The sequence below is a fragment of the Pholcus phalangioides genome, unplaced genomic scaffold (assembly GCF_987345545.1).
Source record: "Pholcus phalangioides strain wild (caught in Gottingen) unplaced genomic scaffold, Ppha-v1.0 ptg000011l_1, whole genome shotgun sequence".
NCBI classification, from domain to species: Eukaryota; Metazoa; Arthropoda; class Arachnida; order Araneae; family Pholcidae; genus Pholcus; species Pholcus phalangioides.
The window spans coordinates 729,668-744,668 of record NW_028301604.1 but is presented as its reverse complement, the minus strand read 5'-3'; the positions used below and the strand labels follow the sequence as shown (position 1 = coordinate 744,668).

General features: G+C 36.7%; 1 protein-coding gene across 1 annotated transcript in view; it reads left to right on the top strand.

Annotated features, from left to right (window-relative positions):
• Positions 1-13,923, top strand: part of LOC149079915 (uncharacterized) — a 144,241-nt gene extending 130,318 nt beyond the window's left edge. The window contains exon 18 of the mRNA XM_089238778.1: positions 12,331-13,923. Coding sequence (XP_089094904.1) covers positions 12,331-13,391 — 1,061 coding nt within the window. The 3' untranslated portion in view covers positions 13,392-13,923. The remainder of the gene's footprint in view (positions 1-12,330) is intronic.
• Positions 13,924-15,001: the final 1,078 nt, after the last annotated feature.

The window sequence follows — 15,001 nt, the reverse complement described above, 5'->3', positions numbered from 1 at the left end:
TATATCCGTGGCTACTGGTGAAATGGACTTCTTCAGTAACGTCAAAGCTTCGCACGGACGGCTTCTGCACGATAGATTGTGTTGGCCCGGGTAGGTTTTTGCTTTAAAACAGCCCAAGAGCATGCCCCCCCCCCACAAGGGCGGGGCTGACAGGGCTCTAGTCCTGGTACCCAGGACAATTACCATCTTTTCGGTTTTTTCATGCTATAAATGTAATGTAGAAGGGCCCGTGAAAAGTCTGGTCCGGGGACCCGCCAAAGATCCCAGCCTAGGGGCCCGATCTAGAGTATGTGGGGGCCATGCCCAAGAGAGCATCTCTAGCTCGGACTTACTCAGCTTTTCCCAGAAATCAATTTATTCTGTAAAAAAACTTATTTTTTCGTAAATATAGAAAGGGGAGAAGGTTACTGACTATATGAAGAAGAAAGCTATAAGCCGCAGCTTTGTAGGCTAGAACAGCGTTTCTTAACCTTTTTTCTCCCGTGGCCCCCTGTCTTACCTAGTCTTCGATCCTCATCTAGAAGCAAGATCCTTTGTACGTATTGAATTGATTTTTTCAGTGAATTTATACTGAATGAAAATTTTGCAAATAAGATTGTCCTCCAGATCACTGGCCTAGAATTTATTGAGCTCCCCGCTAATCCGAGTTCTATTCAGGACCGTCTCAACATCATGGGGGCCCCCTAGGTAAAGTGATGCTATGGTAGTCCCATACTTAGCCGGAAATAAACAGCCTACATATTTCCTACTTTATTTAATATTTTATTGTAGTATACAAAATATCATAAGGTGGGGTCACTTATGGACATGAGACCCCCGCTCATGACCCCTCACAAGAGTGGGACTGGCAGAGCTGCATCCTGGGGCCTAATATGGTTTTCATAATTTTTTGTTTTTCACACTATAAATTTAATATAGGACGGGGTCTGTGTGAAAAATCTAGCCGGGGGCCTGCGAAAAACCCCATCCTAGGGCAGTGGCGGATCCAGGGGGGGGGCGATGGGGGCGATCGCCCCCCCCAAGAGCCTTTAAACAATAGGTGAAGGGGCGATCGCCCCTCCCAAGAGCCTTCAAGCAAACATAACTCCAGTTACCTCACTTTTTTTCTTTATTAATCCTTAATTTTTTAAATTAATTTCCTTTTTTTCTCAAAGTTCCTTTCCCTAAAATTTGTTCCCCAAGTTTCACCTTGAGATTTCTTCTGCTGGTAAGGTCGAAAAAATAAAGAAGTCATAGCCGGAGGAGGGTCAATTGTATTCCCACCAAGGTTCTACAGGGATTCCATACGATTCGGCTGTCACGCTGCCTTTTCGCTTACCCCCTAGCGCCTAAGGGCTCGTGTAGAGAGGCAAAAAAATGTACACCCTTCAGTTTTCTTGGTAACGCGCAATAAAGCACAAGTCATCCAATAAGATGAATCATCGTTTTCTAGCCTTTGTTATCTCTTTTTTTTTAAATTCAGTCCTGAAACCCGCAAGCTTGACGTGAATTAAAAAATGACCATGTCTTCGAAAAAAACTGTTTTCAGTAAGCAAAAATTTAAAAATTTTAAAATAAATGGATGTTAAGAAAATTAATTCTATTACTTTTTGTAGCACATCTGGGGTTTTCCCAGAGAATGAAGCTGCATTCGCTTACGGATTCACTGATAATGACATTAACGGGGGGTTCCCCCACAGGGTGAGGCTAACAGGGCTCAGGACGATTCTTATCATTTTTTGATTTTCACTCTACAAATTCACTATAGTGGGGTCTAAAAGTATGAAAAATCTCAGCAAAGCCCCCCCCCCCCTCCTCGAAAACGTAGCTCAAAAGACCTGCGCCAGAAGGTGAGCATTTGAACACACATAGTTTCTCTATAATATCTATGAAAATATAGGCCTCTGCCCCATCTAATAATTAAAGACTTTGTAATTTGAAATAAGTACCTGGATTAAACATTATAAGTGGATCGCGCGTACAATGCTTTTCCAAAAACCGCCATAAAATCGTTTTAAGCGGAAAAACGCTTTAAACGGGAAATATTAATATTTCCCGTTTAAAGCATCTCTATGGTGTGAGCATTAGTTGAAGATGGAACCACGAAAATGAATCGCACTAAGCGGGAAAAGGTTCTAAGAGCAGTGCCGCAACCAGATGCTTGGTCAGCATCTTGGTGTCCCTTGTAATGTTAAAGGGCAGGTAAAATGTTGAAATTCACGCCCCCCCCCCTCCGGTCCAGCGCCCGGGACACCAAACCTACCTCCTCTTCCCATGTTTCGGCCTTGAGGAACGTTATAAGTGGAATCCACTATATAAAATTGATTGTGTGGAGTCGGATGTTCTGCGGGAATTAAATTTAACCACCATCTTTTCAGACAAAAAATCTGAAAATTAATATTGTGCACTTGATAATCATAATTAAATAATAATGAAAATCATTTCAATTTTCATGAAAGTAAGCGTTTGCTATTTAACGTATCTGTGGCGAAAAACTGTTTTTGAATAGGGTTTTGACAACCATATAGTCTGCACAAAATCGAATAAGAAATTTATTATTTTAAATTGCGCAATATTAGAATTTCATTAGGAAGTTTTTTTACTCTTAAATTTTTCTTAATTATGCAGACAAATATCACCCACATATTTTATTGAAATATGCGTCAATTATTTCTTGTTATCGAAAACAGTCTATACTTGTTTCAATAACTTTTCAATGCTATATTTTCATATTTAAAAACATTTTCATATTTTATCTTGACGTCCTATTCGAATAAGCAAGATTTACCATTTAGTATTTCGTGTATTTGTGTTTCCAAGATTTTATATTTCCTGATTAGTAATTCTCTGAAACTCGTGCTAAGGTGGTTCCAAATTAAAGTTTTCATCCTTTATGAGTTGTTTATTTGAAACCGAACCAGAGATTCAGGTTAGGAGATTGAGAGTAATTTTGATGTTCAGTCAGAAGCGCATTTACGGTTTTGCCGATTTGAAGGCTATTCAAATTTCACCGCCCTTCCACTCTAGTCTAATTTTCTCGACTACTCTATCCACGAATTTTCCATCCCATGTTATAGCCCTCCCCCCACTCGTGCAAGTACACCTGTATTAAAGTCACTCTTTTAAAGGTCCGTCCCACGAGAGTTTGCTAGGTGACGCTGGATAAGATAATTAAAGTTAAAGATAATAAAAGTCTTTGTCAGGATCCGCGGTCGTCTCGGGCCTCGGGGAAGCAATAATTTTTAAGGCTTTCAATACAAAGGCAGAGGAACGAGCGTCTTCCTTTGTGAATGACCGAACAAGCACGGTTTACTTCACGCCGGCTGTTATTTTTGCGGTTTATGTCCGACAAAGACTTTTATTAACTTTAATTATCTTACCCAGCGTCCCCTAGCAAACTCTCGTGGGACGGACCTTTTAGTCATTTACATGTTTGCACCCTGTTTGGCCACACACGTGTTTGACGCTGGTTTTGGTAATTGTTTCGTTACTTACACGCGCTCTAGACAATACCGTCTTAACGCATTCCCCGCGGGCGGGGGCCTCAAATGCAGAGGGACCTCTGGTTTAAAATTTTAAAAGTAAACGTGTCTCGCCAGGTAGGGGTCTCAGAAAAATTACTTTTTCCGAGGGCCCAGTATACGCTTCTGACGGCTGACTCTAGGCCACTCACTGAACTGGTCCCTCACTCTTTATGTCACTCATTTGATCATTCATTACTCCCGCTCTAAGTCACGCTTTTGCTCATTCACGTGCTTGCAAACTCTCTAGGTCACTCACTGACACGGTCACTTGCTGTCTGGGAAGAGGTGGGTTTATTTGACAGTTATAAAAATTTCACCGCCCTTCTCCCATTTTGCTAATTTTCTTGGCCACTCAATCCTCAAATTTGCCGACCTTCTGAACTTGCCGCCCTGGGCTATAGCCCATTTAGTTCTGTAAATAGGACATTGTCTTCAGTAACGAGGCATGAGGATGGTTAAAATCAGTGTTGCAAAAAAAAAAATTGAGGGGAAAAACTGAAAAATTACCAGCAAAAAAAAAAAAGGCTGATGGAATTCAATTTTTCTAGAACTAATAGAGATATGAATTATTAGTACAGTAGACTCTCGCTAATCTGGCACATATCACACCAGGGTGTACTGGGTTAACGAAATCGCCGAATTACTGCAGATTGATTGAAAAAGTCCATTTAAATAACAAACTTCTGCTCATAAACATGTGCGCACTGTTTTCCTCTTCTATGCTCGGAGAAAACCGGCCTAAAAACACCGGATTACTGGTGGGATTATTGAAAGTCTGACTCTATACGTAGTAGGATGGGAAACTTTATTTGAAGACAAAAATGGGTTTCAGACGCAAAATATTTTCATAAATCGGGTATACAAAGCTGGAAATTTGTGATTTTTTAAATTTTATCGTCTCGTTTGAAAATTATAAGTGATAAATGAGGAAGTTAAAGGTATTATTTGTAAATACAGACATGTCATAAATGGGTGTTTTATTGTGTGTAGTACTTATTTTCATTTTAAGAAGGGATACAAGTTTGGTGTGCTATAAAATTGTTCACAGAAAGAAAAATTAACTGTCTAGAACGTGAGTAACTGAAAGAAGACTGCTTAATGTTCTTTACATCAATCGCCAAGTCCTCGAAGCGTATACGTGAACACGAAAAGTTGCTGGAGTGAGTGTAGCTCGGCTTTGGATGCTTGAGTTTCCAGCAGCGGTTCCGAACCTTTTCAGTGCATACGCCAAGCAGATCATGAGTAAATACTAAACAAGGTATTGAGCGAAACAAGAGGGACCACCTTAGGGACCCCATGGATGGAAACAAAGTCCCTTTGGTCGGGTCCAGTGCCGAGTGGGGAGTACTGAGCTGATATGAATTAGTACGAGACAAGCAGAGCCAGTTGAGGGCCCCACATGGATCTGCCGGCAAATAGATAGAATTCTCTATCGAACGAGACAGACCACAGAGGGCTCACCTGGAATCACTGATGTAAACAAACCTCATTTGGCCGATCCCATCACCGGCATTCAAAATCTGAACAGGGAAAACATCTACCCTGTGCTGTACTGAAACCGAAACTGCCTTATCACGGACCCTACATATGAGAGGACAAAAGCTGCGCCGCATAGGTTCAGCTTTTTATCTGAAGCCATGAAGTCATTTAAAGTTTGAGCGGTCACAAGAATTTTTCGCAAGCTCAGTGCGACTCGTTACGGGTAAGGGGGCTGTCGGTGTGCGCGTAGTAGCCTACCTATTTATTTGATAACTACTTTGCTGTTGTGCGTAAAGTTCATGCTCCCAAGGGTGGAGCTGACAGGGCCGGGGACGATTCTCATCATTTTTTTTGTTTTTTTAAGCTATAAATTAACTATAAAGGGGCCCGTGAAAAGTCTGGTCTGGGGGCCCACTAGAGGCTTTAGCCTAGGGGCCCGCTCTAGGATGTCGAGGCCATGGTCAGGGCTTTAGATAATTTTTTTTTCCTTCAAATGTTCAAGGATCGTCTCTCTTAAACGAGGTTTCTTGTATCTGAGTTAGCTTAGAATTCATTTCCTCTGGTTGACCGAGATCCTTATTTCATTCATATTAATTTGCCTAATTGTTATCATAACGTCACAAAGAGAAACGTTTAATACTTTCACAGGGATCAAAAAAATTAAATTTAAACGGAAAGTATCTCTCTACTTTGACTTGAAAAGCTGGAAAAAAAGCATTTATCGAATACATTCGGATGAATTTTTATTTGTGCGCATTGTTTTGTCCGGTTAACTGTGAGCCTTAATTTTTAATTTTTATCAAGCGAAGGAGGAAGAAATAGTATTCTAGGAACATTTTAAAATACCAATTCTTCATACGCTTTTCATATTCTGCTCTCTTTTCATCTGCAAAGTGTTTATTTATTTGTACAATTGCTCATGATACTGTTAATAAAAAAACATTTTTAACTGGTAATGTGCATCAGAATTCCTTACAATGTTTCTAAATATAACACACATTATTCAGTCTGCACCTCAAACTTTAAATAAGTTTTTAAATAAGTATGCTGCATATTGAAAAAATATAATTTTTATAAATATAAATTTTAATTTAGATTTAATTTTTAACTGCCTTCAATTTTTAATTAATTTTTATTTTCAATTAAAATGTAATCGTAATTAATTTTAATGTTAATTTTAATTAATTTTTTAAATGAAAATTAATTGAAAGTTTTAAATAATTTTAATTCTTAATTAATTTTTTATTAGTTTTTTTATTTTAAGTACGTTTGGCACCTGCGGACACTAGGTTGGGTCTCACCGATCGACATCTTCATTGTGAAAAATCGCCCCCCCCAACACATCACCCTGGATCCGCGCCTGTCCTAGGGAACCTGCTGCAAAAAGTAGACATGAGGCCCAAGTGGGTCCATGCCCTAAGACGGCCCTGATTTTGTTGGTGGTTTTGTTGGATTGTGTAAGTGTATAGTGACTAATATAAAAGTATTTGTAGTGACCGGGTGGTAAGGCAGCACTCGACAACAGTGTGTGCAGGAAAACACATCGGAGGTTTAATTCATTAATGTGAACTTATTAATAAAATACCAGCTGTCGAAACCTTCATAGTAATAGCGGTGATAGTTATTTCTCTTCCTCGTGGTTAGCATTATCTTTTCTATTATTTTTAGTGTAAGCATACTCCTGTACTACCCGAAGAGAAGAAAAAAAAGTTATATTTAAAAAAAACACTCTCTCTCACCAAAATTTAAACAAAAGCTGACACCATCCACTGGCAGTTGATCCAACAGATTGGGGATACAGAGAAAAATGTTCTTAGGAGAAACCCATTTCACAAAGTATCTTGGGCTCGTCATTGCCAAAATAAGGTTTTAAGGAGGCGAGATAAAAAAAAGTGGGAAAATACAAAGCATCGAAGATAGAAAATAGTAGGTGAGATATATCTCGTAAACGACGCAGATTGGGGTTAACCAGTCATCTAGCCAATTAATTCCTCTGTGTGTGTAGCCGGTCAATTTGTCGCGCTCAACTCGTCGCGCCTCAATTTGTCGCGGTACAAATTCGTCGCAGTGTCAATTCGTTAGCGCCCGAGTGGCATGGTGGTAAGATGCTCGTCTACCATAGTGAAGGTTGTTGTCAGGGTCCCGGCTTCGAACCCTCCCTAACGAACTCGAGGCGACCACCGATAGACAGCGCCTTCGCTTCCAGCCCATCTCACTAATGGCAGTAAATTTCAATATAGCGATATGGCCAGAGTTGATGTTTGGTAAAGTAGTAGTAGTGTCAATTCGTCGCAGCTCCAATTCGTAGCTGTACAAGTGTGCCGCCGTGTCAATTCGTCGTGACGTCAATTTATATATTACAGCGCAGAGTCGAACCGTCGATTCTTCACTGTACATGTTCCACGCGAGGTTGTATGTAGGTTTTTGTCTTACACGTGAAATAAAAACATGAACAAAAGTGTACACGCAATTAACTGAAAATAATTATTTTTTGTTAATGCAAAAAGGTCATCGAAATTAAAATTACAATATAAATTACATTTAAAAATTTAACTGCGTATAAAAGTTCAATTCTATTTGAAAATTCAATTATAACAATTTGAAATGTTAAATAATTGATTTTCGCTGTGATAAAATTTCAATATCATGTGGAAAAATTTCGGTTTGTATGATATTCCCCAAATTACAGTGAGCCTATCTTTAACGGTAAATTTCTATCTGCCCCATTACAGTACATTAACCATTACAGTATCTCCATAAGAACCTGAAATATTTAATTAATTAATAATTCAATTAAATTAATATTTAATTTTCACCGTATAAGCCGCACTTCCCGCTTTTGTAGGGATTTCTATTTCTCACAGCGAAGGGAGTTGGGCGCAGATCAAGGGTGGAAATGTACAGTGCTTATGAATGACGATTCGATGAAATTTTCATAATGCCCACAGGATGAGCACCGACAAAGGCAATGTAATCACCAATAAGAAAGATGACTATGGGTCAGTCGCACAGATACAATATAACCATTAATCTTATTTTTATAATCAGTAGCATATCTTTGGCTGGCTTGTTTGAATATTTTCACATAGTTTTCATTAGCGTCTAAGCTTTTGGCACAAGGTTGGTGTATACTACATATTTCTGTTGGCATAAACATGGAATATTGCAAAACCGAACGTGGAAATATGTTGGTTTACGTGTGTGTTTAAAAGTTTTTTCCCCCATAATTCATGTTCCGAAATTAGAAAAACTTTTAATGCAATTCAATGAATTAGCCTATTATTAATTTTCTTTATTTGAGTTTTTTTGTTGTATCTTAAAGAGAGATACAGGTTATACGGATAACAAAACATAATGTAGCACTTTTTAAAATTAAATTGTTTGAATTCAATTTAAATTTCAATAAATTGAAATCTTCTACGTATCTTTAAAACAAAAGAAAAAAATTATGGTAGTTCAAGATACCATCACTTATTATTCTATAAATCATCATCGGGTTTTTACTGCGATATTCAGGTTATATAAGTGTTTAAATAAAATGATACTCAAAGCACTGAAAATAAATAAAGGTTTAGATATTGTGGAGTGTTTATATGTACGATACGAATTGTTTTTAAAATCAAAATTATCCTAATAAATGTAGGCTATAATCAGAGGGGGATTTATAGTTTTCCCACCTGTGGGCTATTCAAACCTTGCCTTCCTTCTTCCTTTCTAATTCATGTTCTTGATCACCAATTACTTAATTTTGGTCACGCCCTTTCACTCGAACTTGTCATCTTGGGATAAAGCCCGCATACCCCCTCCCCACCTAGGAAATATACCTCTGAATATAATAATCTTACATTGTCTGTTAATGTTAATTCACTTGTACTGTAAGAAGAAATTTTTACTAATCGTTGACTGGAGCCGTAGACCAAGCACACCAACCTTGTGCCAAAAGCTTAGACGCTAATGAAAACTATGTGAAAATATTCAAACAAGCCAGCCAAAGATATGCGACTGATTATAAACATAAGATTAATGGTTATATTGTATCTGTGCGACTGACCCATAGTCATCTTTCTTATTGGTGATTACTAGAGCCCGGATTATATGCACTAAAAAAGTGGCAAAATATGCTCTAAAAATATGCAAATATGCACTTAAAAATGTAAAAATATGCACTTAAAAATGCAAAAATATGCACTTAAAAATGCAAAAATATGCACTTATAAATGCAAAAAGAAGCACTTGAAATACAAAATGTGCACTGAAAATTCCAAAATATGCATTAAACACCCCAGAATATGCATTAGAAATCTTGAAAAAGTCAAAAATTCCGAAATATGTATAAAAAAAGGGAAAATATGCATTAAAAAATACACCATGCAAAAAAAGCGAATGTGTTTTTAAAATACATGTTTTCTATTAGTGCATATGTATTTCATTTTTACCAAAAAATATCCCCTCATATATATGTATACAGCATATGCAAATAACTTCTACATATTTTTTATTCAGGCATTTTTTTAGTTTTCAGTTTGTTGTAGCTGCTCAATAACGAAAATAGCAGTAATAAAAGAATTTCGACACTATTTCTAAAAACAAAATTAACATTTTGACACATCTCTAGAAATAGCCTTACAATAAAACAGTTAGTAATCGTAAAATACTTTATAAATATGTATTAATTCACTAAATTTCACATACCGGGAAAAAAAATCGATGTTATGAAAATATTATGAACAATATTTATTTGGAAAATTATAAAAAAAAAAAGTGAGTTTAAGTAAACCTTCAAAAATATGCACTTATACTGGAAATTCTTTGATTTTATGCATTTATATGCATTAATACTAAAAAAGGCCAAAATATGCAAATGCATATGCACATATGGATTTGCATATAATCCGGGCTCTAGTGATTACATTGCCTTTGTCGGTGCTCATCCTGTGGGCATTATGAAAATTTCATCGAATCGTCATTCATAAGCACTGTACATTTCCACCCTTGATCTGCGCCCAACTCCCTTCGCTGTGAGAAATAGAAATCCCAACAAAAGCGGGAAGTGCGGCTGATACGGTGAAAATTAAATATTAATTTAATTGAATTATTAATTAATTAAATATTTCAGGTTCTTATGGAGATACTGTAATGGTAAATGTTGGCGACTCTCGAAGGGGGGGGGGGAACTCTCGAGCCCATGGGGCAGATAGAAATTTAAAGATAGGCTCACTGTAATTTGGGGAATATCATACAAACCGAAATTTTTCCACATGATATTGAAATTTTATCACAGCAAAAATCAATTATTTAACATTTTAAATTTTTATAACCGAATTTTCAAATATAATTAAACTTTTATATGCAGTTAAATTTTTAAATGTAATTGATATTGTAATTTTAATTTCGAGTGTCATGTACATGAAGTTACATACAATGGGCTAATTAAAAGTCTGATTTCATTCTTTTCACTCGAGAGTTGTTACTTTAAGAGTTGAAAAAAAAAATCAAAAATCGATTGACATTTGCAGTGGTGTCAGAGACAGAGATGCTGTTGGTGCCCAGGGTACTTTATGGAATGGGTATGAGCACCCAGAGAAATGATTCAGAAATCAAAATTTCCTACAAAATTCCTACCCACAAGTTCCAAACACTTCCGGCATCCTTGGCCAGTCAAAGTTGCCGACATGAAGAAAACATTGAGGACATTGAGGGGGGGGGGCTGAAAATCTCCATTCATTCCGTTTATAAGGGACTCAAACCCGTTCTCAGGGACTCAAATCCCGACAAATAGTGAGAAATGCGGCTTATATGGTGGAAATTAAAATTTATTTATTTGATCTGAATTTTTTATTTGGGTGAGCTCTTCAACATCCCTCACTGCGAGAAATGGAAATCCCGACAGAAATGCGGCTTATATGGTAAAGATTAAATTTTAAAAATTTAATGACTTCAATGAATACTTTCCTTCATTTGTTAAAAATTAAAACAGATGGGAAGGGGGAACATTTCCAATAAATGAGAAAAAAAATTAGTTCCATTTTTTACGCCTAAAGCAACTACCCTATTTATAAGATCACAACAAACATGAATTTTAAAGCAATTCAAATTTGTCGCGATGGAATGAGTCTGCGAAAAATTTGTACCGCGACGAAATGAGTCTGCGACAAATTTGTACCGTGACGAGTTTGTCGACACGACGAATTGACGCTGCGACTAAAGACGAATTGTCCCGCGACAAGTTGAACGCGACGAATTGACCTGGACCCCTGTGTGCTACCAGCGGTACCCTTTTTTATGAAGATGCGCACGCTTTTTCCCCTTTTTTCATTTTTGCAAGTTTGAAGCTTTTAAAATATATTTTTCGATTTGAATTTTTTATAAAAACATTAAAACAGATGTTCTTTGCTGTATATTTTAAAATCACAAAAAATAATAATAAAAATTAATTAGAAAAACTAATTCGTTTTCTAAATGAGAAATTTTGAATTCTTAATTGATTTAAATGCAATGACAGCATGGTTTGTTGAAGTTCAAAATGAATGCAGAAAAATATTCCCCAGTAATTCATATTAAAAATGATGTATTGAATTTTATTTATAAAATGATACGTCAAAATTTTATATTCTTTCCTTGTATATTACTAATTATAAGATAGAATATACATAAAAAAACGCTTGAGGATGCAGCCATGCCACAAGCGTGGTGAAGATAATAGTAATAATATAACCCCAGACCTTTTTTTTAAATATGACTGTTCAACTCTATCTAGCTCCACCGTTACTTACGTCCGCAACGGCAAATGCCATCGTAGTCAGATGACTGGTTAAGAAACTAGCCTCACATCAACAGCTTCGTGTAAACAAGAAATTTCAATTTCAACACCCTTATCACTTTGGAATCGACCGGTACTTTTGGTGGTACTATGGCAACGGATGATTTGATTTCCTAAAAAAAACCAAACATGCATACATTAGATACCTATTTTCTAGTCCCCATGGCTACCTGGCACCTGATATTTGTGAATCCCTGCATAATATAATACAATTGAAATAATAAAAGAGTATTTACGTAATTCAGATAAATTAATAATTATAATACCTTAGTTCATATCAAAAACAGATTTATCAATTTAGATTTACTGTAAAGTTTTATCATGTTATGTTGATGATACACGGATGAGTACAGAACCTAAATATTTTTTGAAAACTTTTTTGAATCATAATAATGGAACAATGTTTCGTTTTTTATTATATTATACCCATTGGCTTCAATGCTGGAAATTCACTAATGATTTGAGAACCATAAAAACTGATGCTTGATATACCCCCAGCGATTCAATTTTTTTTTCTTTCTTTTTTAGTGAACATTCCTATGCGTCTGATACACAGAGAAACGGGTAAATGCTCATGGAAATTCCATAGAAAAGCTTCTCAGGATTCCAATGCTTCTTGCAGCCGTCAAGATTCTTCCACATCTACATTCCGTATGTCTCACTCAAGTTTCAGCAGTGATGCTTCGACACAACACAAGCCATGGTGTCCTTCCCACCCTGCAGCATCTATACCAAGCTGTGAAAGAGAATGCCATGTTGCCATCGGACGAGATGGCAAACCTAAACTCTGTCGACAAAGTGCTGTAGAAGAAGCACATAGTATAAGACGTTGCATCAAAACGTGTAATCAGAGTAGTTTAGACACATCGGAAAATTTAAAGACACTCAATGAAAAGCAAAATGAGAGACTTTGCACATTTTGTTCTAAAAGCAACACTGCTGGATTTACCATAATCTATAAGAGTGAAGACTCTGAGGGTAAAATCGAGTGCTATCACAATAAATTAGCTGAAGTTCCTTATGAAAGTAATAGCGCGCGCGATGAACGTTATCCGAAAGACGAAAAACATCATTTGCTAGAGGATAAACTTTGTATTTCGAATGACTCCAGAAACGGTTTTCCCGAAAGGAGAGCTAATCAATCAGTTTGTCAGACCATTTCATCTGGACCAACAGATACTAAAATACCATTTGAGGTATCCGCCACTTCTGAAGTACATGTAGTTTCCTCTTGTTTTTCAGGTGACGCCAAGACTAATTCCACATCAGTTGCCCACGATATATCATACCATAATAGCTGTGATCCAATGATTTCACGTTTCCAACAAAATATGGAAATATCAGTACCCGAAGAGAAATGTCGGAGCTTGACCGATATTAATGACATGCAGTGTTCGATAAAAAAACAAACACAACATTATGGTGATTCCTTCTCTAGGACACTTCCATTCGAAAGACCCCATTCATCTAGTCAACAAGCACTTCCAAAAGATTCAGAAAGTGGAAAAGTTGAAAATAGTCCGGTGAATAGATTTAACTTTGAAAATCTGAGTAAAAACAGTGTTTTGACGAATGAAAACATGCAATAAACATCAATACATTTCCATTTTTCCGACGAAAGGGAAAAATAGAATTGAAACAAACACGAACGCAGTTTAAGAACATGTATGTTGTTGTGGCCCACACAGAGCTTCTAACCAACAAAAATAGTCATGAATGTAGCCAAAATGATACTTTCGTTGTATACTGATCTGTATCGATTCTACTTTGTATAGTGACAAAAGATTAATCCAAAGATAAGCTTTATGATGTTCATCTTTCGCTGCATGTGAAAAAAAATTACCTTATAAACATATTACATATTTCTACATAATTTGTGAAATGATGCTTTTGTGTATCACTTTTTTTTGACAATTTTATATATATATATATATATATGCAGTATATATATATAATATAAGACGAAAGTTTTCAATTTCCCTTACCAGAAATTGTTTCTGTTATTAATGCTAAATAAATTTTCGATGGAACATTCTTATTATTTAGAGAGAGATAGATGGCTTTTTCTCAGCCCAAGATATCAAGGAAACAGTTATTTTCCGGATATTATGCTGAGGTGAACTCGGAAAGAAAAGTTATCACGTCTCCGCCGGGACTCGAACCCGGGCCCTCTTGCCCGGTATGCAAGAGAGCCTGGGTTTGAGTCCCGGCGGAGACGTGATGACTTTTCTTTCCGAGTTCACCTCAGCATAATATCCGGAGAAAATAACTGTTTCCTTGAAATTCTTATTATTGTTCATTCGAAAATTCTTATGGTTAAAACAGTTGTGCATTCATAACAGCATTATTTGCTTGTGTAGAGTATCCCATAAATTTGTAACTATTCAAAAATTGGTAAAAAATTGTACGTTGTTAGCAAAAAATAAATGAAAAGTTAAAAAATTAAGTTGAAAAACAAAACTTTGAACAAGTTTTCTTTTACTTTCTTTTGGACTGATAATGAACATCACAGCAACACCGTCTATAGCGAGATATAACCTACAACGGCTATAGCGAGAGAGGGGACGGAGAGGACACTCCCCCTCCCCTTCCCGAAATGTTGGAAAATGATGTGTAGTCTCGATAATCAGAAGTGAACAGGACTGAGGCCAACTCGGATTACTCCGATTATCCAAAAAACAATAGAAATCGGCTTTTAATGAGGACACCTTAGATATGTATTTTTACTCTCACCTATTTTGTTTTTAATTCGAAATGGTTTAGTTCAGGGGTTTCATAACTTTTTCCACCCGTGGCTTCTTTTCTTTTTACCTTACAGCAAGCACTCGGTTTACGAACTCAATTCGTTTCTGAGGTCCATACGTAAACAATATTGTTCTCAAACCGAAAAAATTTTTCCCATTGAAATCAATATAAAATGAATTAATTCGTTCTTGGGACCCCGAAGATTCCGAGTGTAAACTTTTATGGCTGCTCCTGTGCATAACACAAAATCAATTCAAATCATTAAACTAACACTGAAAACGCTTACCCCTAGAGAGCGGCAATTCCAACCTTACAAAATAACGGGCTTACGGCTTTGGTTCTGTCTCGTTATTGGATATGTCCAGTTTCGTTACTATCATCTGTAATGTCATTGTCAACAGGGCCGTCTTAAGAGTATCATGGGCCCCTGGGACAGTTCATTTTTCTGAGGCCC